The sequence below is a fragment of the Megalops cyprinoides genome, chromosome 2 (genome assembly GCF_013368585.1).
Source record: "Megalops cyprinoides isolate fMegCyp1 chromosome 2, fMegCyp1.pri, whole genome shotgun sequence".
Taxonomy (NCBI): Eukaryota; Metazoa; Chordata; class Actinopteri; order Elopiformes; family Megalopidae; genus Megalops; species Megalops cyprinoides.
Window position 1 is genome coordinate 32,323,891 of NC_050584.1, and position 26,805 is coordinate 32,350,695.

At 43.5% G+C, this 26,805-nt stretch overlaps 1 protein-coding gene across 5 annotated transcripts in view; it reads left to right on the top strand.

Annotated features, from left to right (window-relative positions):
• LOC118769223 (receptor-type tyrosine-protein phosphatase F-like) overlaps nucleotides 1-26,805 on the top strand; it is a 201,683-nt gene that overhangs the window by 114,828 nt on the left and 60,050 nt on the right. For 4 of the 5 annotated variants that reach the window (XM_036516272.1, XM_036516288.1, XM_036516280.1 and 1 more), the window contains exons 5-10: nucleotides 5,366-5,554; nucleotides 11,472-11,582; nucleotides 21,657-21,926; nucleotides 23,492-24,073; nucleotides 24,496-24,629; nucleotides 25,903-26,047. In XM_036516272.1, coding sequence (XP_036372165.1) covers nucleotides 5,366-5,554; nucleotides 11,472-11,582; nucleotides 21,657-21,926; nucleotides 23,492-24,073; nucleotides 24,496-24,629; nucleotides 25,903-26,047 — 1,431 coding nt within the window. Of the gene's footprint in view, nucleotides 1-5,365; nucleotides 5,555-8,419; nucleotides 8,438-11,471; nucleotides 11,583-16,011; nucleotides 16,024-21,656; nucleotides 21,927-23,491; nucleotides 24,074-24,495; nucleotides 24,630-25,902; nucleotides 26,048-26,805 lie in introns of all 5 variants that reach the window. The other variant, XM_036516264.1, reaches the window with a different exon arrangement.

Consider the following 26,805-nt stretch of genomic DNA (forward strand, 5'->3'; position numbering starts at 1 on the left):
TAAATGAGGAAGACAAATATGTGGATCTTGAACCCTGTGGAGCTCAAATGTGAGAAAGGCAGTCGGAATGTGGGTCACTTTACCTTTATATTGTGGCATGCTGGATAAGTTAGGTGGCCCTGCTCTTTGCACTTCTTCTTCTTGACAAAGTGATGACAAAAAGCTGTTAACTTTAGCAGGCAGAGTGATAGGAATGAATGGATTGGGCATGTCGGAACTAATTTTCTGCGCAAAAGATGCCCTACTGACAGCTTTTGTGTGCATGGATTAGGTGGGTGGTTTGGTAATCCACAGGTACAGAAATTTCTCTGTGCAGCCAAGACAAGGTGGGCTCCTTTTTCAGGTGACATGGTAACTCTGCTCGATAAATAGCTGCAGAGAGACGTAATGCATGAACATGCCATTACTGCGGTCACATACTTTCAGTACACATATCAAATGTCAAGTGAAAAAAAAGAAAGAAAACTGGATGTGTGTAGCTAATATAAGTGCCATTACTCTGTTATTAAGAATGCTACTAATGCTGTCTTTTGAGTTGTTAGCTGCCACCTGAAACCTCACGGAGCGTATAGGATTTCAGACCAAACTGAATTTTTTTCTCTCTTCTCCACCTCCCAAACCTCCTACATAAACAGAAATATGAGTTCCCTTTTCCCGTAAAAACAGGATTCTGAACAGGATCCTCTCAGAGGTCTGTGTGCAATTGACAGCCTCAGGAAAGAGTGACACTTTGCTGCAAACAGACTATGCAGACTATTGGAGCCTTTGATATGCAGGTCAAAAGAGTCTCCTTTTCAGCGACCCCCTCCTGTAAGATATGACTCCGGGTTCTTTTCCACTCTGCTCTTGAAATATTTAAATGACAGTTGAGCCAGCCAAAATTGTTTAATCCACTGTGCACCTCCACATATGTAATAGAAAGTGTATAATAGAAAGTCAATTACCAGTTCAACTATGAGGCTACCTAACCAGTTGTACCTCAAACATGAGAGACAGCAGAAGAAATGATTGTTGTAGATATGACATCCAGTTAAAAACACTTCTCTGATAGGGCACCAGATTAAAATAATAGCTAACCAATCACATATTTAATAGGTTGTCAGAGAATGCAATTTTTAAGCACTTTGCTAGCTACATTAAGTACACTATGGAAAAACTAACCTTTGGTCTTTAAAGCTCTAAATATAAAATCAAAAATGATTTGACCAAATATGTTGTATAGCATATCATACAGCAACTTTATCACTAGTATGTGTAATGGAAAATACCTGTAGTATCTCCACGTTCTAAATCAGCTATAATAGTTGCCTTTAGCAGCAGTATTATAATAATTATAATTTTTAATTTTTTGACAATATAGAGAACAGACATTTTTGTAAAAAGGCCTTACTCTTAGTGCAATGAAGGAGATGTAATTAATGTTTGTTGTCTTTGAATACAATCAAAAATAAATCATATACATTCTGCAATAATTCTGGTGTTGTGACAGCTCAGCACTGGTATCATAATTATATATACATTTTTGCTATTAGAAGGCCTCTGAACTACAGAATAAAGTGAAATAAATTCAGCCCTGGCCCATACTTTGTGTATTGTAAAACTACACAGATTTAATTTCAAGTCCAGATGAGTTTTGTCAGAGTGCTTCCCTGGCAGCTTAAGATTCTTTTGGGGTACACAGACATTGAGAGAGAATGGCGCCATTGTGCTGGAGATGATATCATGCTTGTGATTAACATGCTGTTCGCACCTCTGTGGACACTGAATGCACTCCTCTTGCACAATACAAAACACCAAAACAAAACGCCCAGAGCTGAACAGCTGCGGTAAACTCCTAAATAATTCTGCAGTTTTGCAGTATTGATAGGGGCACACGCACACCGCTGCATTGCGTAATAACTCCCTGGGAGATTTTCTGTGACATTGCCAGTAACTACAGTGTGCCAGAATGCCTACATGAGAAGAGCGAACTCACAAAGTGTTTCTGCGCGCCCTCTCCACTGTACCCTCCCCGCTGAACAATACACTCCCACAGGAAAGACAAATGTGAGCCTGGCTCCCGTTGGAGAGCTGAATAGGCTGCTCTACTTGTCCCATCTCCAGCAAGGCAGCTTGGAGAGATTTGGGTGTCTCTCTGTGGACTGCAAGACCAGCAGAGCCTCTCTGGGGACTCCTTGGGTGCATTTGTGTTTCTCCTCTCTGTTCTAATCTGATCTTCCCAGTGTTGAAAGCTTGTTTAAGGCCCTTTATTGGAGAGGTCCCCAGATCCGCACCGTGCTGTTATTTTGAGCTAGAGCTTGCAATCCCTTGAGAGACTGCGGACCTAAATGCACATGTTTAGGTTCCCGAAGACATATTTACCAGGAAAAGGAGATTGTGTGAGACTCTGTGTCCACACATATATGGACTTTTGAAAAAGAATGTTTATGTATGCCTGTTTAATGACCTAAATATAGTTGCTTAAAAAGTTGCAAAAAATACTAATGCTATGATTCTGCACTTTATCAACCTTCCATAAGCTTTGTCATTTAAAAACAGTGTAGACAGGCTATTTTATGTGTATTTTCCCTGTCTTGACAGGATGAGGTCTCACTGGTGTTTCCAAATCCCATTGGATTTTTTAACATGTCATCTTCCAAAATATTTTTGCTTAGGTGATTCAAGTTGCGTAAATAGGCGGCACCTCGTTTGCCACTAGTGAAAGGTGTCAGCAGCTTTTAACAGCGTTTGTTTAGCTTTGAAAAACAAACACAAGCAAGTGTTACTTTTCCTGTTTCTCAGTGATGTAGAAATATGTGCTGGAGAGCATTGACAGTTATGCTGCAGTGTATTTCATTTGTTCTGTCAAATTTCTTCATTTTTTGTGTGGTCTTTTTTGCTAGGTGGGAGTGGGGCTGTGTCTGCATAAACACCATCTGCTGAATAAGTAATATTAAAACACCCTTTGGTGCTTAGAGAAGTGACTCAGTATATCAGGTCCCTGAATGAGTACTAAGGCTTTGATCAGCTGTTGATTACAGAAATATATTTTTTACACTACATACTGAGTGTCAGTATGTATTTATTGGTAAGCATATTACGTTGTTAGCAATGTCCACTTTGAAAACACATTCTTTCTTGGCCTCCATTTATAGCAATGAATGAATGCACGTTTTTTATCATATCAAAAATGACTGCAAAATGATAGCAAGCCACCAGTTGTTTTCCTTTCAACTATATTTGGATGCAAATTCACTCCATAATTACATAGTGAGTCCATCCATCTCTCCCCTCTGTGTGTGTGTCAGCATGGAGCTGTTTAAATGTGTGTTTAAGAAGCCTTTTCTCTGAGTTGTCCTCTTCATCCATACCTGACTCTGTTTCAGTCGATTACATACAAACTAGTTAATTGTTTAATTATTAGTTGTCTGTTTAATTGTAAGTCATTGTCTGTGTGTAATTGTATTTGATTTGATTAGCTATTGGTTAATCAACCACACCTGGCTAATTAGTGGTATATTAAATACAGGTATGTGGCTGTGTGCTCCAGCTGGTTCTTTGTTGATTTTCAAAACAAACTTTGTGATTTATTTTTTGTAAGTATGCTTCTGCTGGTCTTTTTGTGATAAGTGTCAGCCAGCATCTCTACAGCATGGCTTATGAGAGACTCACCGGGGATTGTAATGGAAAAGGAGTTCCGCACACCCAGGAGCTTCAAGCCCAAATGTTAGCTTCAGGACCAATGGCACAGCTTCTCAGGAGGCTGAACTGTGTTCAGATATAATAGAATATATTTGCATCACTATAGACGATTTGGCTGGTTTGGATACAAATAAAAGCTGCTATTCTCCTGTTGTCACGATGAGCAATGAGCAGTTACCTGGAACCTGGGCATCATTTTGACCATGTTATTACATTTTATTGGGTTGTGCTCCTGTTCTTGGCTTTAAAATCCTAGGGAGACCACTGCATATTCCACTGATTTTGTGGAAATCACATAAATGCTAGTGGAATTTGCTCCATCTGAATGCAAGTGATTTGAATGAATTGAAGTTGGTCTCTGTAGAAAGCATGTAAATAGGCAGAATGCATTTTTTATTTTGGCACTGATATCTGATACAGGTTATTAACAGTATTCTTCCTTTCAGAAGGATTATGGATTTTTTTTTTTTGGCTAATAGGCTTCAGTGTTCCATTGGTGTCACCGTAATCACAGAGCTTATATCACCCAGCTTGTTATTTTTGCCTGCTGGTTAATGTATGATAAGCTTCTGTGCTGTTCCGTTTTTGTTGGGATTTTGAGGCTGCACATGTGTGTGTCTGTGTGTGCACACACAAATGCATGTAAACGTACGTGCATGAGCACACTGTACCCATTATCTATATTAGAGAGATCGTACAACTGTTATGCATGTTTTGTCAGTTGAATAGAACCAATGCCATTTTCATAAACATCACAGTGAACTTGCCCATCTTCCGGAATGCCCTCCTCCAGTAGAGTGCAGTCACTATTAGATGTAATGTCCAAATCTGTGACTGCACAGAAAAGGGAAACCATTGCCGTGGGAAAAAAGTCTTCCAGTAATGAAAGGCCATGCGCTTATTATTGACAGGATCACATTTTAAATGTAATCACTGCTTCCCCAATATCGCGTTACTGTCTGCCGAAGGCTACTACTCACTTTAGTGCCAGATTGCCCCTCTCATCGATTTCAGTTGGCCTCTTCTCTGTCAGTCCTGCATGGCGTCACCTGGACCAGCGGTTTGTTTGTGCTGATTTGTCACTGTAAACATTGTGCACCAGCTCTGTAAGTTGCCCTGTCATGGTATTGACTGTGGATTCCAGGCATTTGCTTTCCCTTCCCCTCCCAGGGACCGCAGGCTGTTGCTGACCTGTGAATTCCTAGCATCTTTTAATTTCTCCCCTGCATTATGCTGAATGTGAACTTGCATACACGATCTCCCAGGTCATTGGTGTCCAGGTGATTTGGACTGCAAGGCTTTGGCTGTGGACCTATTGAATTTGTTACTTCTGCGCCCAGCAGAAAGACAAACATGGGACTTCATTCATTGATTCTGTTTGGTCTTAAACTTCATTTGTTAGTGCCCATGTTTTTACAATGCTTAGCTTTTCAGATGATCTAGGTTTTAGAGGACAGGGAGGCATTTTATCTGTGTTTGAGAACAGCAGGGGGGAAAATCACTTCTCAGGTGCTCTCCACCTTCCAGATGTATTCCAGAGGCTGAGAGAACACTCCATCTGGATTTTGTCCTCAGTGGAAGTCAACGTAGATTGTGAAAAACATAGATTGTGCCCTCCCACTTTCCATTGGTCCAACCATGTGTATTGAGTTACCCCCTCCTCTGCTTGCTTTGTGTGTTGCAGAAAACCAGATACCTCACGGGTTCCCCACGATTGACATGGGCCCCCAGCTGAAGGTGGTGGAGCGGACGCGCACTGCCACCATGCTGTGTGCTGCCAGTGGGAACCCCGACCCAGAGATATCCTGGTTCAAAGACTTCCTGCCCGTGGACATTGGCAGCAGCAATGGGCGCATCAAGCAACTTCGCTCAGGTAAGATGCGCCTTGCCCCTCCCCCCTCTTCAAGGTGTCAAGGTCGAATATTAGGCCTCTGCAGGATGTCACTCCATAGCCATTTATGAATGCTTCAGAAAAGGCCACTAAAATGACAGTAGATCCCGGGGAAAAGGTTGTGGTGGGGGCCAGGTAATGTGCATTAGTACGTGGGATGAAAAGCACTGTGCCTTTGACACCATGTGGCACAGGAAATGCTGAAAAAATGTTTATTTGCCTCAGAAACTGAGTAATATGCAAATGTGCACTCTATTTTAAATTTGATATATCCAACTCATGCGTAATTACCTGTGCACAACTGCATAATGGGACCATTTGCCAGGACCCCTGCGTCTCCCAGGTGTGAGCAGCATTTGATCCTAACGATGTCTGCTCCACAAGTAAAACGAAGCGGGCTCATTAGAGGACAAGAGGAAAGGAAAGGCCTCGGTTCACCCCCAGTGCATAGAGGTGGCTACTAGGGCCGCTGGGGTTCGCTGCCTCACCTCCTCTGCTTTACACATGCCACTACCCTCTCTCTCCTTTACAATGAATGAGAAAAACAAAACACATCAAAAACAAGCACAGGAAGAGAGGTGCAGGTCTCTGAATCTTTGAATACCCTTGTCCTCGCGATCTCTCATCAGATGTGCTCGGAAAGTGTTTAAAGGCCCTTGGTATGCCTAGCACTTGACTGCTCCTGTAGTCAAGACTGACCCATTTTCACTGAGCTCTTAGTAGCCCTCTGACTTCTGCAGGGCTACCAATACTCCTAAAAACAGAGGATACGAATTTGCAAAGAGCAGCCATAGGGGTGCACGGAGCTTTGACATTTGGGTCTCTGGAGAGGGCAGTTATGCTGTGTGTAATCCACATTACAGCACTGCACTTAAGTTCAATTGGTTTTATATCTCAGCCCCTCTGTTCAGCTACACTACAATCAAGCAGAGACTTGAATACTCCCAGCAATGCCATTTCAGCGGCTGTCCTGCTTCGACGTAAACCTGCTCCTTAAAATATGCCTGCGGATTCAAATACACATAAACAGTGAAATGTGCGTATATTTGCTCGCGTCCCCTATGTGTCATTCTGTTTGTCATTTATTTGCCTTGATATAACACAAGATAATCTTACTAGGTCAGCTCATGTTAGACGTTAAGGTACATCCTCCCCTCTCATCAAGAAATTCAGTTGGTGGCCAATGTGCTCCAGTTACATAAAAGTAAATAATTTTAATTTGTGTCCTTTTTATGAAATGAAGTTCTTAAACATGCGACTGACCTGAAGTAATTGCCATCAGTGCTGCCTTAACTGCTTCTTGCCGTTCTGTTTACGGCATGGGCTGCTTGGTAAATAAACAGCTGCCTCCCGCCTTAGGACACAACGGAATTGAAGTAGTGTGAAAGCAGCACCTTAACAGCTCTTGGCAGAGTTGAATTTCATTGCTCTGTGGTTAGTCCAGCTTGTTCAGCCACACTTAGCATTTAGGTGGTCATTCTTAGCTGCAAGTCCTTCCATCTGTGAGCAGTGCATTTGTACATAAGTGGGGTCTGGACATTGCCACAGCAGGTTTATGGAATGGGATTTGCTTTCTTTGTGGGTACTTTCTGGTATGTGCAACTCTGGTAAAGGCAAAAAAGGTGAACATGCTGAAAATAATGGAGCTGCACTCAGGGTGGTTATATGGTGCTTAAGTCCACTTTTCCTCTGTCAGCTGATGACTTAAGGTGAATAGTCCTGATGCTCTTTAAAGTACTGAGTAAACTGTAACTCGACGTTGAACAAACTTAATTCTGAAGGGCAAAAAAGCAATGATTCGATGCTGACAGTTGAAGGTCACTGTGAAAACATAGTAAAGATTTACTTGTTTTCACATAGACCCAGCCACATTTGAAAGCTGTCCAAAATGACCCTCTGTGAAGCAGGTTAAATGGAGAGTTATCCTTGACTGCAGTGGAGAGTTGTAGAAGGGAGTTCTCTGCTGTGAGCACCATGGGTCTTTCTGACAGTTTTCAGTGTACCCAAAGCCTGCTGTAAGCTGCTGCTGCCCCCCTCTTCATGCAAGCCCCACAGCTAAAAGAGGTTCTCCTTTTCCTTAAACCTTTCTCCTTTTTCTATTCTCCTTTTTCTGAGTAGCAAGTAGTTGGTTTTATTATCCGGATTCTCTGCATCCGTATAGTAACCAACAGACCCTACTGTCCTTCTGCATATGACTAGATATGCTACAGGATCCCTTTACTAACAGCCTGGGAAATGTTTTAGAACCAATGCAAAAATTCAATATTTAAACAAGTCTGTTGAAGATAGTTTTCTGAAACCAGAATAAAAAAACTTAATTGCTGCCATGGTGATTGAGAATAAGACTAGTGCTCTGTGAATTCAGGTTAGGAGCTGAAAGTGACTTTGTAAATTATGGCAAAGGGGAGCATTGGTGTGTATCACATCCAAGCTGGTCAGTACATTTTCTTCATTGTGGTAGAATGAATAAGCCCATACACTGGCAGAGACCGGAGGCAGCCTAGCTGCCAGTTAAGAACTGGTTTGACTGGTGGGTTGCCTGATGTGTGGTACGGAAACCCACAGTCCTAGGGCTCCTCTCCCAGGAGGGCCTGTCCGACCAGCCACAGTCGCTCTGTCTCCCTGCACAATGGCAACCATCAGAGAGCATCATGGTAATTTATAGTACTACTATAGTGTATCTTTACCATTGATTCTTCCCCACTCAGAATAAATCAGGAAGAAAAACCCTTGAGAAATACACAATAGTAGTTTCCTTCCTTTTGTTGTTTTTTTTTCTCTCTTTCTCTCTCCTCTTTTTACTAATGCTTCTCTCTAATCTTATTTGCATTCAAATTACCTCACCAGGTGGTACACCAATCAGAGGTAAGAATGCTGAAAAGTGAAATGTTGACTCACTCCATTCCCCTCCTCCTTACTCCCCCTCCCTCCGCTGTTCCCATCTTCAGCTTTCTTTCAGCCCTAACACCACCTCTGCTTCAGCTCATGCCCCCTCCGTTGTTCTGTCTTGTTTACTCTGTCCAAAACAAACAAGCGACAACAGCGGCGAAGCGAAGGCCGCCAGTAGGGTGGGTTGCCTGCCGGAACCCTGGTGTCCTCTCAGACACGTCAGGATGGGTGTCTATGGAAACAAACCGTGCATGTTAGCCTCTTCGAGAGGGACCGGGGTTTGAAGGGACGCATTTTTTTATCTGAGAGCCAGGGTGGGGGAACACAAAATGAATCCCGGCCATTCTTTTGAATAGCTATATCAGATGCTTCCATGCTGAGTCTGAAATGACCTTATTTACATACGTGCTAGACGGTGATTGACAGTGCTGGAAATAGTCTGTGGAATTGTATGGGTCGCTCCATTGTGATCTCTGTCTCAAAACTGTCTGGATCTGGCTGAGTGAAAGGGGGACGCCATTAATCACAGGAAGCCAGGTTCAGTTAACGGAATTCTTAGAAGGGGGCTGGAATATTTGGCAGTTGTGTCATTGTGCACCAAGCCTTAAAGCCTGTGAAAGTCTTTCCTTTGCAAAGGTTAATTAACCCCTTATCACTGAAATGATGAACATGGCTGGTCTGAGCATCAACACTTTGAGCACTTCTTGAATCTCAGCTCTAAGGAGAATAAACATCTCAGCTTTTTTAAGGATCTTGCTATGCTAAGTCCAAATATACTTAAGAGGAAAACTGCTGTATCAGGTCCAACTATACAGACAACCTGCACGAGTGTGTCAGCTTCTCCTTTCTGTAGAGGAGACATCCAGGTCTCTCACCAGAGTTGAAGTGTAATAAATCTTCCACAGTAAAAGCCTGGATTTGTCTCCATATACAGTATAAAACAGTGTAATTTCACTATTTACCATCTAGTAGTTCTGTTTTTGTAGCACCTGTGGAGAAGTGTGTGTGTGTGTGTGTGTGTGTGTATGTGTGTGTGTGAGTGTAGCCTCAGGTTGCATATTTGAGTCACATTGCACTCAATTACCAAAGCATTCAGGTTTCTTTGGACCTGAGGGAGCAAGGTGTGGGTTCAGAGAGGCCCCCATTCGGACGGTGCCGAGCACTTACCACATCAGACCCATATCAGATGTCGCCACACATCCATCCTTTGTTTCTTTCAGTTTAATTTTGTCAGTGCTGAACATTTTTCGTAACAATCTCATCCCATAATGCATTTCCGGAAAAACCTTCCAAAATATATTTTGACATATATTTACTTCAATGTGCGTCGCTGTCTGCACACTGCATGATGTCTGATGTCTGTTACACACCTCTGGCTGCACAGCTGCTAGAGCAAGATAGTCATGTTACCGTTTACAGCTTGTTACACTGGATTTTCTTTATTGATATGTACAGTGTATATGTGGCAGTTATATGCATTGTGAAAGAAAAATGAGAAAATGCTAGACCATCCAGACAAATGCTGCTGAAAGAATCAGGTAAGTACTTGTCAGCAGTATAATGCAGGCAACATTTATTTTCTGGGGCACTTGCTATCGACCATGTTTGTTGAAACGTCCAGACATTATTGACAGTTCACTGGATTGACCATTTCAAACATAAAATTAAACCAGATTTAGGGGAAAAATCTGTTTTATTTATTTTATTATTTTAGAGCCAGTCTTCCATAGCAAATAATGATGTCATCAGTGTTGAACAATCCCTGAATTGATTGGCATTTTGCAGCTGGTATGCTTGCGGGGGACAGACCTTGAGAGCATCTGGTTGTGGTTGCAGACCTGCTCGCTGCTCCAGGAAGGTTTCTGTGTGGCGACAATCATCTCTCTGGTGCTGGAAGCACTTCAGCCAGTCCCAGCAGGCCACCACAATACCATGGGTCTGCTAGACCTGGGACGCATGAAGAAAGTGCATTATTTTCTAATCTGATTACTTATTTCCCAGCCCTTGATCTGTGACAGGTTTTTTTTATCTGAAGTGTTAATGAATGAAAACCCATGGTGTTTAGGTTCTTCTTTTTCTTCTTCCTCCTTTCATTTTTCTCTTCTGTGTGGGAGGAGTGAATTTGTCCATTGTTAACAGGCTCACCATTGTGCAGATGGGGGGGGGGGGGGGTTCCCTCACATCCTTCTCTCTGTCTGTGAAGACTCCTGACTGGCAGCCACTTAGGAACGTTATACATAAACCACAGCCCCCTGGTACTGTGCGGACTGTGAAGTAACTACCGGAGGGTGACGCGCTGCACTTAACACCCTCTTCGTATATGTCTGGCTGCTGTCAGTTCTGAGGTCCCCCTGCCAAATACATGGGAATGGTCCTCACGTTGTTATGGAAGATTAGGCATATGCCCTCTATAGGTTGTTTTATCAAACATATAATTCATAGTTGATACAGCTATACATAGCTGATTAATAGGTTATAAGTCATGAACATAGTATAGGGTCTCACCAGCTGTTTTCTGTGAATAATGTCAATATGGTAGTGCACACACTTTGTCTTATCAGCTTATCAGTAAGTCTTTTACAGTGCATTTCTATGCAAAAGAGAGACACCATTTCAAACTTAGCAATATTATTAGCTTTGTGCCCTGACAAACCAGATTTATATGCTACTGTCTGAGGATTTCTTTAACCGAGAGCCTTGGTAGATCCTTGGCAAAGCAAAGTTCAGTGCATTGCACCCAAACATCATAAGTGCATGCTCTTGTTTTATGTCTGTCTATGAGGCTGTCTCAATTTTGTTACACCTCTGGACTGTGGTCTTGTGCTTGTCACCAGAGTGGCACCCCATAGCATTCCTGAAGTCCTCATTGTTAGGAGTGTCTTCACCTCAGGGTGGCGCTAATGTGTCAGTGGTCTGGCACTGGCAGGTGAGGGGAGGAGATGGGTGAATATTGTTCATGGGAGTGACTGTTGCCCCCCTGTGTTCCCTGCCTCTTGTCCTTCTCTTCCAGGAGCTCTGCAGATTGAGAACAGTGAGGAGTCCGACCAGGGGAAGTATGAGTGCGTGGCCATGAACAGTGCCGGGACGCGCTACTCTGCCCCCGCCAACCTCTACGTGCGAGGTAAGTGCCCTGCCCCTGCTGTGCTGAATCACTGACAGACATGTGGCCCTATGGTCTCTGTAATCACTGTCGATATGCAGGGCGTCAGCGCCCCCCACCATCAGCACGCTCCTCAGGATGGGCAACACTAACATTTTCATCTTTCAGCATCACTCCTGGCGTCATAAGGGGTTTTTTCAGTGCAAAAGCACAGATGTTACCGAGTCGCTGAATGTCAGGGTATGTGTTTGCTGTTTACTTTTTTTGCTTATTTTTTGGGCGGAGTCTGTTTGCTCAGCACATTTTGTAAAAGTTGCTCAATCTCAGCCGGGGATCTGCTGCATGCTTAACAGTGGGGGGGCATCAAGGGTCTGCTGTGATGATGGACAGGCAGAGATCTGAGAGGGGAAAGAAGACACCTGCCTGACTGTTGTGTTTCCTGTTTGTTAGGAGTGGGGAATTTCCCCCAGTTAACCGGATCCAGGTTATGCTTGATCGCAACACCAGTAGGATTAATTCAATTCTGTCCCTCAGCTTTTATAACTGGGGCTACCTCTTTCAAGTTCTCAAAGGCAATTGCAACACCTGTGCTACACACCTGTGCCTGCTTGCATTTGTTAAAAAAAAAAAATAAAACAGAAACATCAATACCCCTGTCAGATGGAGAAAGGGAGACATCTTCCATCACTGTGCCTCTCGTTACAGCATCTCAGTGTTCAAACATCAAATATCCCCAGCTGAAAATAAACTCTGCTGCTATTACACTTATGAGAAAAGCCAGCAGCTGCTCTGTAGATTTCTGTTGATTTCTTGTAGTAGATGCAAGCATCTCCCATTTGTTCACCTGTATCTTTACATGGCTGTAATTACAGTCCCATGTATTAATTAACTGTGCTTTACTGTATTTATACAAGAATGTAGACATGTGACTGTTGTGTTGTACATTTTTTATAAGAAGAGTTCAGCATTAAATTTCATGTTGTGCTCCTCTTAACCTGCAACTGCCCAGAATGCTCTAGCGTGTTTCTCATCTGAGCAGTAAAATACTGATCATGTGTAATAGCATGTGAGGCATGTAGTTAATGAGAAAACCGTTTATCTGATGGATGTGTCAGTCGCCTGCAATAGCCACTGATATGACATGCTGACATCACTTAGGGAGCAGGATTGTCTTTGTCGTTATGAAGTTAATTGATGTATGCCTGTGTATACCCATCACTGCTTTAGATTTGTTTTAGCCAGTCACTGTTAAGAAGTAGAGTATAGAACATGTAGCACAGCACTGACAATAGGTTTGATTAACATTCAAGCCATCTGTCTGCATTTTACGAGGAACCAAGAACAGAGAACGTTTTCCCTCACTTAATGTTGCTTTTCTTTCTGCCTCTAGTTGTACATGCTAATGTGTATATTGTGCATCTATGCAAAAGCAACATTTTATAACTGAAAGTAGTTTTTAAACAAAATTAGTTGGGCCTAGCTATCATTTAACAGTGAGACTGCTTCACGTTCAGGCTAAAGAATGGGAGCAGTTGTCAGCCTTCCTCTTTATTTAACACCAAGCCCTTGCTTGCATATTTCAGAGACCGCAGTCCGTATTCCTTAGCATAATAATTCCAAAACGCTGTCATGTACAGACGTATGTCTGCTGTTTGCATTGTGTAGACTCATGTAATAATCTTAGTGTGTTTTTCCCTTTCCTTCCGTGATGTGTTCAGTATTGCAGCATAACAGCAAAGTGGAGGCAGGAGGTAGAACAGAGAAAATAAATTAGATGAGATGAGGGGTCATTTAATACATGCATTTCTTTTTTTACACAATGCATTTAAGTTTATTTCAAATCGGGGAAGGTACTCATGAGTATCATCTAAATATCTTGACCTGAAACTGGCCAAAATGCATTTGCTCTGTCCCTCACTTGACCTCAGAAGCCGACATGGATTTTAAACCAGATCCAAATAAGATTCATTTTTCAAGTCAACAGCAGGCATCCAACCCCACACAGAATTCTGTTCCGCTCTGGTGACTCCGTTTAAATACAAAACAGCACAACATAGCCCTGTGGAAGTGCATTTGACTCTAAGGAAAAAAAGTGTGTCGTGCTTCACTTAAATTATGAAATGAAGACCCGTCACACTGCCAGCCCTCTGTTTGCACCCCAGTGAGGGCACAACCGCACAGGTGGCAGTAATACATCAGTAAAATGGGTAAGCATTTCTGGAGCTTAGCGTGCGACCTTCATTTCGCATCCTCCTTCAGACAGTAGGACAACAGTCTCAACCTGAAAGCAGTGTTACACAGTAGAGTCTGTGTGAATATGGGGTTGTGGAAAGTAGGCTGTGGATTCACACAGAGAGGAGAGCCTGCAAAATGAGATGATGAGTCCTCTGTTGTTTAGGTTCCTTGTACATCACCCATGTAGGGAACCTAGGGTCAAAGAAAAAAACTGACATATGAAAGAACACACAGAGAGTTTTCACTCTGTGCTTACTGTCCCTGCTGCAATAGTCTGTACTCTGCACATATGGCTGTAGTAGGGCCAGTGGGGTAAATATGGAATTCTGATCTGTCATGTGACTGATGGCATTAAATATAAGCCTCCTTCTTATTGGTCAGTTAGGTTAATTTTTTTATCAGTATGCATGTATTATGTTTCAGTCTAGGGGGTTTTTCTCCTTTTGCCTCTGCACATTCTTACTGGAAATATCCCTGATTAATCTAAATCATACTCATCCGTTTGAAGGGAAAGAATGGATAGAAGAATTGCCTTTGAGAACTGGAGGAACTTGCTTTTATAGAGGTCAAACAGTAATGGAGCATCAGTCATGTTGATGGTTCAATGATGTTTCATCACCATGGTGTTGCCCTTCAATATCCACGTATTGGGAAATGGATAACTAAGTAAACAATCAACCTGTTAGCTACCAGTTGAACACAGCAGAGAGCCACTTTGTAGGGAGGCCTCTGCGAATGGCTTCTACATTGCAGCTTTCTATGAGATGTGGATCTTTATCTGTTTCTGTAAGGCTTTTTTTTCTTATAATGTATCTCTGGACATTTGACTGAGTTAATTTAACCTGTCTTTCTCTTCAGGTGCTTGCAACACCAGTGTTACTTGTTCTTTTTTTTTTAAATATTTTCATCTTCTCTTCTGCAATGGGGGCAGGATGGAGGTCAGGGGGTGGGTGTGAAGGGGCGGTGCTGCTGTTCAGTGACTGGTTTTCTCAGTTTTCCTCACTCTATCTGTCTGTCCTCCTCTCTGTCTGTTGCTGTCTGCCTCAGAGTTTTCTTGTAGTTCATCACATTGCCTGTGGGCTTTCTCTCTCTGACAGAGGACTCCGCCACCATGGGGAGATCAGTCATATACGCTGACCACATATGCGAGTGCCCATTCGTCAGATGCTTATCTTGTAATGAAAAGAAGTCTGCCATCGTCTGCTCTTGTTCATGTTTTTATGTGACTTTTCATGAGGTGTATCACAAGTGTGTTCGGGTACCCATAATTTGCCAGGGCTTTCGCTGTGTCTAAGTAATTGTGTGTGTGACAGATACATGCACTTGTGTATGCATATAAATGTGTATATGTGTACATGTTTGTGTGTTCATTCACACCTGCCACGGAAAGTACAGCAGACCTGAATACACACATTGTCCACAGAATAGGTTATACATTCAGTGCTGGATATGTGAGTATAGGCCTTTACACAGATAAACCACAAGGTCCGTTCCCATCTACATATCTTCTGCAAATACATGTGTCATTTCATGTATTGATAACCAGCTCAAAACACTGATATATGTGTCTGTGCCTGTGTGAGAGTGTGTATGTTCTTGTTGGCTCAAGGATTCAATCTTAAAGCCTCTGTGTGAACAGTTGAGCTTGTCTGTTGTGATGAACTCATACAGGAGCTATGCTTGGTAGGGTGTGGCTGAAAACCCATTTTAAGTGCATAATGGTATGCATGACTTATCTAGATACAGTGGGCCTGTTAGTATTCATGTCCAGCCTTCTGTTCTGCTTGGTGGCTATGCTCTAAAGGAGACAATGTTACCAGCTGGGTTGTGAGTGTCTGGTTTTTTTTTGTGTATAATGAAGCTGAGGTGTTAGCCAGCTGTGAGTGTCTGATGCCATCTTTATTCAGTGGTGGTAGACAAGTGTGTGTGTGTGTGTGTGAGTCCTATGCAAGTGAGACAGGCATTGAAGTTGAATGTGTGTGTCTGTGTGTGTGTGTGTGTGTGTCTTATAAGTCAGTGTTATGTGCTCTTGCTTCCATCATGTTTTACTCACTCTCTTTTATGGATAAGCAGAAGATTGGCCTGTTTCACTGTCTCTGTTTCTCCTTGTCTTCTTCTTCCTCTTCTTTTCTCTCGTTTTATTTTTTTTAACTTTCCTTCCTTCATCACCATTGCACCCTGCCATCCAAAAATCAATCCAAAACTCACCTCTCAGATCAGCGGGAAGGTTGGTCCTTTTCACTTGTTACCCTCCTACGCCAAGGCCCTGAGAGAACCAGAGCCAGCGCCTCGCTGGGCACTGCGGGCCCAACCAGTCTCCTCTCGGGGTGCAGCCTCCACCCTGAAACTCCAGCAGTGCATCCACACTCCTCAACCCTCCCACCCTGCTATGCTGCTCGTACTCCCACTTGTGCCCCCCCACCCCCCCCCCACCCCCTGAGAATGCTCGCATGGGTCTGTTGACATTGAGGCTCAGCTGGTCTTTTCATGATCTGTCTTTTCATACTATATCCTCAACCCTTGCACCGCATACAAGACGTGTCTGTTCAAACCATCACTTCCTTTCTGTCTGGACCCACTGCGCCAGCCCTGCATTTCTGTCTACCGCGGCCTTTGTTTCATTTTTTTGTCATTATTCTGCAAGATTTCCCTATACTGACAGAGTCCAGTGTGGTTCCTTTCCTTGTTTGCACCTGTTGTACATCTCACAGTGAATACCAAGCACAGATGATTGCCTTTCCCTGATTCCCCTCCGGAGGTTCAAATAGCATAGGCTATTCACAAGCCATTCACTGTTTTCAGCAGGATTCTTAATGTGCCTTTGTTCTCAGACAGCCCAGTTCGGTAGTAAAGGAATTAGGGCTCTGATGGAGGGGATTGCGACTGTGAATTGTCAGTCTTAGCTTTTATGTACAATGAGTGGGGACAGTATGGTCACACATTATTTCACAGCAGCAGCATGGTCTTTCATTGCCTGAGAACAGTACAGTCATAGTCATAGACTATGTCATAGAGTGACTCTGGTTTTGCATGATTCTAAGGTAAGGTCAGAGCAAGGAGATAACCATATTGATCACATATGACAGATCACATCAGTGTAAGCACAAGTTCAAATCAGTTCTTGTGTCTTTTTCCCCAAAATTGATGACTTTTCTCATTTATTAATTGTTTTATTCTGGTGAACAGGGTAAAGCCATTTCAGTTTTCAAGTACTTAATCTTGTTGAAACAGCTTTGAGTGTTTATGTTGGATTCAAGCATTTATGGGTTCCAGATTTGTTTCTGAGGACAAAAGAGGCAGAAAGCAGAAAATTCTAAGCATTTTTATCAAGCCCCTCAAGGACCATGCACGATTTTCGCCATTTGTCTCCTTAAGCCGAGAAGGGTTGAGCTCCCAAAATGCCTCTTCGCCAGGGCGGGAGTTTGAATCCTTTTTTCTTCCCTATATTTTCTTCTTTAAAGCCGCTTCAGCTATCTTCTTTGCCAAATCCCAAATCAGCTTTGAAATGCAGAAATACTGAAATCAGGTGCTTTTCTCCGAACAGTTTAGTTGCTTCTAAATAATACAGCACATTCCAGAATGAGTCATTCATAGGTATTAATAAAGAGCTCACTGATGAAGCTCTGTCTCCGCTGCTCTTTTCATGTGTAGTTTTTTGCAAGGGAGTGTAGATAACCATTTCTGTTTCTACTCTGGCTGGCATTACTTCACAAGAATTACTTCTGATACACCCTTAAAGTAGTATTCATTGGTTTCACCTGTTTCAAGCCATTCTGTAATGTTTATAGCTAATCACACCTTCGCTTGACTGTGTAAGCATAAGGTCTTATCTGTTTCCACTGCCTCTTACCTGAGGACAAAAGAGTTTCTGTGTGAAAAATGCATTTGGCAAAACTGCATCGCTCAAGTTTTCTCATTGCATCCCAAGTGGAAGCCAGTCAGCTACCATTAATTTATTCAAGCTCCATCTGAGGGTTTACATTTTATCTAACAAAATGCATGAAAGCACACGGTGATTAACAAGGGGCTAGTTGCAGCTTGGAAATACAGTAGGTATACGTTGAACGTTGGCGAGACAGGGTTGCGTCACAGTTCCTTTGTGCTCTCTGTCCAATTTAAGCGGTGTGACGCACCGAGAGTTCCCCTGTGATATTCTCCCTGCATTGAAATGTTGCCTTTTTCTATAACTTTTGTCTGATCTGATGCAGCTCAGGGACCTCTGAACTCAGCTTTGAAAAAAGGACCAAGGTGTAGCTTTGTTGAGGGAAGGTGTAGAATGTTGCCCCTTGGGAGAAGATGCCTTTCAGATGCCCCCTCTTGCTGTGCTGAAACCCAAGAGCTGTGTGACATCCAGCCAGTGTAGGAGCTACATCACTCCCCCCGAGGTTATGGCAGAACACAAAGCCATTAAGCCAAAACCTTAGCCACCAATGTTAAAAAGGCAATCAGTATTACTTACACATTGCCCAGTCACACTCATGCATGGGTAGATTATTCAGTTAAATGTCAGTGATATACACTGTGATATCAATGTGAGTAATTTGGCAAATTGTGTCATTGTTTTCCTGAAGAAAAGGCTATTAGAATAAGACACATTATTTTTCCATTATCTGCTTACAAAATGGCCCATCGTGTATCCTCATGTCAGTTTCAGTCAGCTTTCCCCACACTGACAGAAGCATGGTTTTAACAAGGATGGGGAGGAGCAGCACAGATATTCATTGTGGTGCTGTGCTGTGGCCTTGTTCCGCTCAGCTATTTTTGACAAAATGTTTAGGAGGATCTTCAGGAGCCTTCCAAACAGTTCTTCAGGCAGAGGAATATAATCATCACCACACGAGTACCTTGAGAGTTCACTCAGGAGTGTGTCAGCCTTCGAGGCAACAGAAGGGATTTTCTCATGGCTCAGCCATGCCAAACCACAAAGGGCCATTTTAATTGTATCTGTAAAGTATCTTCATCCTCCCACGAGACACACTGCTACTAGGTTTTAGAGCCAGAGAATCTAATGCTCTAAAGCCGTGCCTTCGTACTGTAAACCCTAACTTAGTTTCATCTCTTCATTAGCTGCGGCCCCTGTGGTGAGATAACTGTTTTAAACCATGCTAAACATTTGCTGTAAATCCCTATCAAATAGGGCTTTTATTGTTGTTATTGGTTAGGTGATGGCCAGGTTTGGATATGAGGGCTGTTTTGTACATTCGAGTGGGAACAGCTTTAATTTGTGTTACTCATAACCATATGCATGATCACACAGACACGCTACCATTGCTGTGCATGTTGTGTTTCGCGATCCCTGCGCCTGGGCTGCTGCGTGCCCTTGCCTGAGAGCATCCATGTGCGACCGCACGGTCCCCTCTCCCTCCTTCCCCCTGCCCAGAGCCACAGTGCATGCTCCCTCCTCCCCACATCCCTGTCTGTGAGATGTGTCCCCCAGCCTGCCGCATGCCAGAGAACAGAGGATCGGTGTTTGCTTCACATGAGCCAGCATCACGTGCACTAATCTAGCCTCTAATGGGCCTACGCCACTTCTGGTCTCCTTGAGTAGACAAAACGAAGCCCAGCACACTCCTATCGCGTTGGGCTTACTTTTTGGAGACCCTCCCCCCCCACCCACAGATTTGCCAGCTGCCTTCCAGCAGGCTAATGTCATTCTAACTTGAGAAAGTCATGTTGTGACCATTTTTCATGTCCATGGGTAACGTCATCCTGTTTATTTACACAGTGACTAACTCCGGTTTTCTCTAACACTGCCTAGCACGTTAAAACCCCCGCAGGCTTGTCTGTACAGCAACGGAACATTCACTCTAATCTGTTACTCCTTGAAGATGACCCAAGTTAGCATATTGGCTGGAAAAGGGTTACAAAAAACTGTCAAACTTGAATCAGCTCACATTCTCAGGGTTTATGTGGCTTAAATCAGACACACACACACACACACACTCTCTCACTCTGTCACAAATATATGCAACTGTAGGACTATAGATGTTTTCTGGAAATGCAAAAACAGCAAGCATAGCTGTAGTGCTCTGCAGTCACAGCAAGCACAGTTTCACCATTACAGAGCCAAAGATGATACAGGAGACTTAATCACATAAATTCCATTACATGGAATTTTCTTATTTATTGTTTGCTACTAGGTGCTTTAGATAAAAGCCCAAATTTTGTGATTTCTCTGTGCTTTGGTGACAGAACCCCCCTTGCACTCATGCTATCCTCAAGTCACATAAACACTGAGATCTCAATTCTGATACAAAAACTATTTTTCTCCATACTGTTTCGAATTTACTTAAAAGATACAGCATTAGTTAAACTGACCAGATAATTACATACAGCTCTCACCCTTTTCCAATGGTAAGGAAATGCCTAAGTAATGGTAATTGTCAGTTTTTAGAGTAAATTTTTGAACATTTCATTTTGTTTTATTACACATATAGAACTCTGCAGCACATTCGTCCAAAATTTCTGATACTTGTGCCAAAGAAAGGAGAAAACAATATGGTAAACAGCTATTTATTAATCCAGAATCCCGTTGGGAGTACTTCGGTTTGGAGTGGCTGGATGGAAGTTCTGCAGACTGCCTATGTGTGTTGGGAGACAAATGAGAGAAGAATGGAGGCCTGGCTTTCGCTGTCCTTAAGGAAAAACACAGTTTTCACTTACCATACTGATAATGCTGACTGAACAGACAGTGGGGATTGGGACCAGACGTTCCCTGTACCATCATTGTCTGCTTCAGACAAATAGCTCCTGATTAAAGAGCACTCATTCTCTGGGCTGTAACTGCTCATAATCCAGATTCACATGTTTTACTAAATGTAGTGTGATTTAAATGTAGTGGAGCATCTTTTAACTGTCTTACAACCAAGTTTACATTTTTTGTCTCTCTTGTAAGAATTAGTTTGCACAGAAATTAAAAAAAAGAAAAGAAAAAGAAAATCATTCTTTCTTGTGTTCCAGGTCATTTGTCCCAGATCAGTTCTTAATTGTGGCGCTCAGCCTTGATTCATTAGCCGCTCTTACTTCCTTCCCTCTACCCTCAACCACGTCAACAAGCTTTCGCGTGTCCATGGGAACCCCTTTTAATGTCAGTCTGTCCGCATGCCAGGGCCTGAGGTTTGATCTGCCAGCAGACCTGCATAGACTGAGATGAGATTCTGAACGGGTGGGCCTCACCCACCGAGCCGAGAAGCTTCTAGCACTATTGCTAACATTTTCGCATGGCTTAGCGCAGTTGTCACAATGGTATAGCAATGGTCTGCGTAAACCCCAATTAAGCTTGGATACCAACCCCCACCCTCCTACAGCGTTGCAGAGAACTAGGCAGCCATTTTTTCACCATAAGAGAGTACAAAGGAATATCTTTCCTTTGCAAGTCTAAATGACATCCACATTCAGACCCACATTAAAAAGCTTTGTCAAAGTCCCCTCTCATGTTGATAATCATAATCCAGCACTATCGAGTAAAGTCTTTATTCTGTTGTTGAAGATGTGTGCTACCAAATGGCAGATCCTTTATAAAATGCTGTTGTTCCAATCTGCACACTGTGTTAAAACAGCAGCTTCATAGGCCACCTTGTATCCACCTATCCCTCCATTCTGTTTCACTACACAAATATGCAATATACCACGGGGGACCCAGGAATGAGATGTGAACAAACACAAAGTCGGTGTCTAATCCCTTGAGGAGCATGTAATGGGGGGCAGGCGAATGAGGATTCTGCTCTAGAATCCCCAGAATTACGTTATAAGTGAAAGCATCAAGCAGCCAAACCCAGGCCTTCCACAGTCTCCACATAAGAAGCTAGCAACAAAGCCCTCCACCACACTCCCACACGTTCTTCTGTTCTCCCCCGGCAGTCCGCCGTGTCCCGCCACGCTTCTCCATCCCTCCCATCAACCACGAGGTGATGCCGGGGGGCAGCGTCAACCTCACCTGCGTGGCAGTGGGGGCACCCATGCCCTATGTCAAGTGGATGGCGGGTGTGGTGGAGCTGACCAAAGAGGACGAGATGCCCGTGGGCCGCAACGTGCTGGAGTTGACCAACATCCGCGAGTCGGCCAACTACACCTGCATGGCTATCTCTTCGCTGGGCATGATTGAAGCCACAGCACAGATCTCTGTCAAAGGTGAGCTCATTGCTGGCAAAGGGCACCTAAGATGAGAGGGATGGGGACTGAGTTGTTCCTTACAACTCTTACGAATTAGATCTGGAAATGAATTGGTGTGGTTAATGTAATGGCCAGCTCACTCCAGGTAAGACAAACTACTGTCACTGCATGTCCATTTGCATTGCTTGTACTGCGCTGGTGCATTTCAGTAGATCACGGGGGTCATATTGTGTGGACGGTGAGAAAAGCCTGAGTCCATTAAATTGCTGTGCTTCAGGAATGTATGTCTGGAAAGATCAAGTGGAAATTCATGAGCCTAATTTATGCTTGGTTAACGTGCACTGTGAGGATGTGGTTGTACAAGTGTCATGCGGAATGTGTTGCTGAATTCTATGTAATGTATGTGGACAAAAGAGGCCTTATTGACCATTTATTATGAATACTTTCACTACAACAGTTTGGTTTTGAGTTCAAGGAAAAAAAAATCTCCCCACTCTCAACTCCTCTCAGAGCTCCTGTGTTATCAGAGAGAGAACACATACAGTTGCTGTTTTCAAATGTGACCTGCCCCGCTGCTCGAAAACCAAACATGAATCCCATGTCCAACCTTGACGTAATAGTATTCTCTGAGGATTATGTCTGAGAGCATGCTTGAAAATGAATGAAAATTAATATTTGTACAGGGGGATACTAATGAGCGTTTCTTCAGTACCGCCAGAATTATCCATAGATCATGGATAATTCAGGGCTTTGGGTATTGTCAAAGAAAGCAAAAGGCTTTCTCCAGGTTATTCCACATAACCTGGAGAAGAACAGCAAATCCAGGCATGCTTTCCATGTACTTTCAAACAAAGTGATGGAAATTTTCGTTGTTCACAGTTCAACAAATGTGAATTTGAAATGTTGAAGCTGTGTCAGGCTTACATGTATAATACCTGTGATCTTCATGTTTGGTTTATAGTGGAATGCAAAATACAACTCAAGAAAGCTTTCATATCCATTCACATAGTTATGTGTAGTTGCTGATTTTGCATCGGAAAGGCATGAATGTTACAGTAAAACATTTTTATTTTTATACATTTTGTATGATTTTGTTTTGTCTATTGTCTGTCTTGTTGTTTTCATCCTTTTAAAGCTCCTTTTAAACATTGAGTTGCATTTATCTCATTAAAGCTATTTAGCTGCAAAGAAGTGTCGGCGAAATAATTTTTATGTCGACTGAATGTACTGTGGAGACTTATTTAAGGCATCATTGCTCAGAGCTCATAATGCAACTGTTAATTATTTATTTGCATTAAATGTAAGGCTAGATGTTTGTTTTAAATTGTGTTTGAAGTGGTAGGTCTGATTTCTCACAAATATTAAAACATCACTGCCATCAGCAGTTCACATCCCACTCTGCAGCAGAATCAAGGTGACGTTTTTGGCCCTGTATTGATTCCAAATAAGGCAATAGACATATTTCCAGCTATAGAGATAGGGCAGAATTGCATTGGCAAGAGTTGTTAGTCAGAACTTGTGCTCTTTCACAACTTGTTAGATGGTGGTTTTCCAGCGATTAACTTGTTTGCCCTGCCCTACAGCCCTGCCAAAGCCTCCCACTTCCCTGATTGTGACAGAGACGACTGCCACTAGCGTCACGCTGACATGGGATTCTGGGAACTCGGAGCCTGTCTCGTACTATGTGATCCAGTACAAGGCCAAGGCCTCTGAGAACGGCTTCCAGGAGGTGGACGGGGTGGCCACCACTCGCTACAGCATCGGAGGCCTCAGCCCTTACTCCGAATATGAGTTCCGGGTGATGGCTGTCAACAACATTGGGCGGGGCCCGCCCAGCGACATTGTGGACGCCCGCACGGGCGAGCAGGCGCCCTCCTCGCCACCGCTGCACGTGCAGGCTCGCATGCTTAGCGCGAGCACTATGCTGGTGCAGTGGGAGCCGCCCGAGGAACCCAACGGGCAGATCCGGGGCTATCGTGTCTACTACACCACTGATATGAACACGCCACTCAGCACCTGGCAGAAGCACAACACAGATGACAGCCGCCTCACCACCATCTCCGGCCTCATCCCTGACATCACCTACAGCATTCGCGTGCTAGGCTTCACTTCCGTGGGGGACGGGCCACACTCCGACGTGCTGCAGATCAAGACCCAGCAGGGAGGTGAGTCACATGCCCCCATGGTAGGCTCTGTGGTCTGGCCAGCCTCTTTGGAGAGTGGTTTCAATCCTGCTACAGGGCTTTTGAGAGCCTAGCTGCACAGAATGCTGTGATGCTGAAAAATCCGGGACGTGGGAGAGCACAAGCCTTCTTGAAAAATAGCCTCACTTCTGTAAAACATCAGCTCCAATATTTACCCTTGTTTATCAGGGCAAATCACTAAAAAGCCCTGAATAGATTGCTCTTGCCCTGCACAGGAAAGCACATGAGGCTATCTGAGGCTGAGTTCAGAAGGTGATGTCTCAATAAAGACACAAATTAAAGGGTAGGACAGGTGTTCTGTCCTATGCTGTTCTATGTTTGCCTCTGTTGTGCTGTTGTACCTGGTTGTATTAAATGGAACTATGTTGTGGTGTCATTTTCAGTGCCGGCCCAGCCATCCAGTTTTGAGGCGGAGGCAGAGCTGGATACCCGCATCATGCTGACATGGCTGTGGCCTGTCCAGGAGCCCATTACCAAATACGAGCTCATTTACTGGGAGGCAGACTCAGGGAACAAGGTGCGCCCCAGCCTTTGACAACTGACCCAAGACCCACCCCCCTCTTGTCAATCACCTGAAAAACACAGAAAACATCCAAGTCATACCCAACAAGCTACATTTCATCTCACAGCTTGAAACTAGAATAGCAGACTAATCTAACTAGGTCTCCCATAATCACAAGCAGCAGCTGAAAGTGATAGGGGAGTTTTTTGTCTATTATTGCTATTGCTGTTGTAGTTTAGCCCCCGTGAAGGGAATGAATGCAGGAAGCATGGTGCACTGTAACACTCTCTTCTATGTCAGATACACGGATCCTGTGGCAGGGAATCAATGATGGCCAGTATTGGTGCTGCAAGACATGACTAAGTATTGCAGCCCTTGGTCAAATAATTAATTGTCATATCTGTTTTCTTTACTGGTTCAGAGAAAGATTCCTCTCATCAATCATCTCAGTACAATATGACCTTTCCCAGCATTATCAGCAAAGTGGTGACTGAGATTCTTTCTAATAACTAATCAATACATCATTATATGCACTAGGGAGCTCATGAGCTTCTCCAGCTATCATGGCAGTTATCTCTTTCTCTAGTGTATCAACATCACAGAAGATATACATTTTGTCCTTGTCCTTGTCCCTCCATGTCTTGCCTGTTAACTGATGGAAACCTAATTGAAACGTTTCTGTTCTGTTGTTCTGTTTTATATTTATTCACATTTTTTCATTTTCAAAGTTTCTTGGAGAAACAACAAGGCAAAAGCAACTTAGCAAATGAGGCTAAGCATGCATAAATTATTTCTGGAGCACATCCCGTTGAACTATTCTGAATTGCTGAATGATTGTAGGTATCAGCACTCACTGTGTGATTTCATCCTGTGATTTAGTTTGATTTTGGCCTCTTGTTGCAAGGGTTTATTGCATACTTTCACCTTACATACTGATTTGTTCATATTCCTGCTGTGCTCAAGATAAGGCACTCAGTTTGGACAGCTGATCAAGTATTCAACTCAAATAGCCCAAATCCGTGACCGTTATCTTCAGTTGCTTTTTTGTTTTCCGGTCTGTAATCCTACACTGTTGTTGATCAGAATCAGCACTGTTACAGAACAGAGTAGGAGCCTCCTGTCTGCTTGGAGAGTGGAAGGCGTAGACCCGGCCCCGCCAGAGTTCATGCAATGTCCTCCCCATGGTGAACAGGACACGTGCAGCTGCTTTTCCCCTACCCCCACATCATTGTCATTGGAAGCCTGCATGGATGACCATTGAGTGTCATTATTATTTTCTTCCACACAGCTCCGCGTTACCTTTGATCCTGCAGGCTCTTATGCTGTGGAAGGCCTGAAGCCAGACACTCTGTACAAGTTCTCCCTGGCAGCCCACTCTGAGGTGGGCCAAGGGGTCTTCACTCAGCCCATCGAGGCCAGAACTGCACAATCCAGTAAGTCACCCCCACTGCCCACCAACTCGACCCCCCATGGCCTTTTCCCTCCCTGCCACTCTTCTTAGCAGGTCACGGCCCTTCAATCACATATTTTGAGCCACCAAAAATGTTCTGTCCCCTCTCGAGCCACTATGTTGTCAGCACAGTTAGCTCACCCACGCTTCTACCTGAAGGGATTTCTTTACTCACTGACAAGGGCAAAAGGTAAGTTCAGTTTATGGCAATCAGTTTCTTTTCTGTTTGGTGTATCAAAACGTTCACATGAAAATCAACATTTTGTGATGTGAGAGGCTTGTGATTTTTTTCTGACCAGACCAGTGATGCTTGTTTTAGGCTGGGGATCACTGTCTCTAAGTCTGTGAGGAAAGCAGGATTGGGGCTCAACTATGGGAGCAGGTGCTGACGCCAGGGGCCTAGGACTCACAATTCCCCTCTGTAGATTTGGAAAAGATTGGCCAAACAAGGTGGCAGTATTCTTACATAAAAGAGCAAAGGCACCACATATCCTTGTACTGTGATGTTACCGTTTGAACATCCTGAATGTTTAATATGCCCAGCTGGACATGCCAAATATCCTCTATCATGGTGCTGGCGGGATGTAGCACTGTGTTCTGAATGTTTGCAGGGAGGTAAGGACAGAACGTATGGAGGCAGTCTGCATATCCATTTAGTGAAGATGTCCCTGTCCACCCCCAACATGTAACAATATAGATGATCAAAAAAGAGAAGAATGAAAATAGTTCACAGTAAAGTGC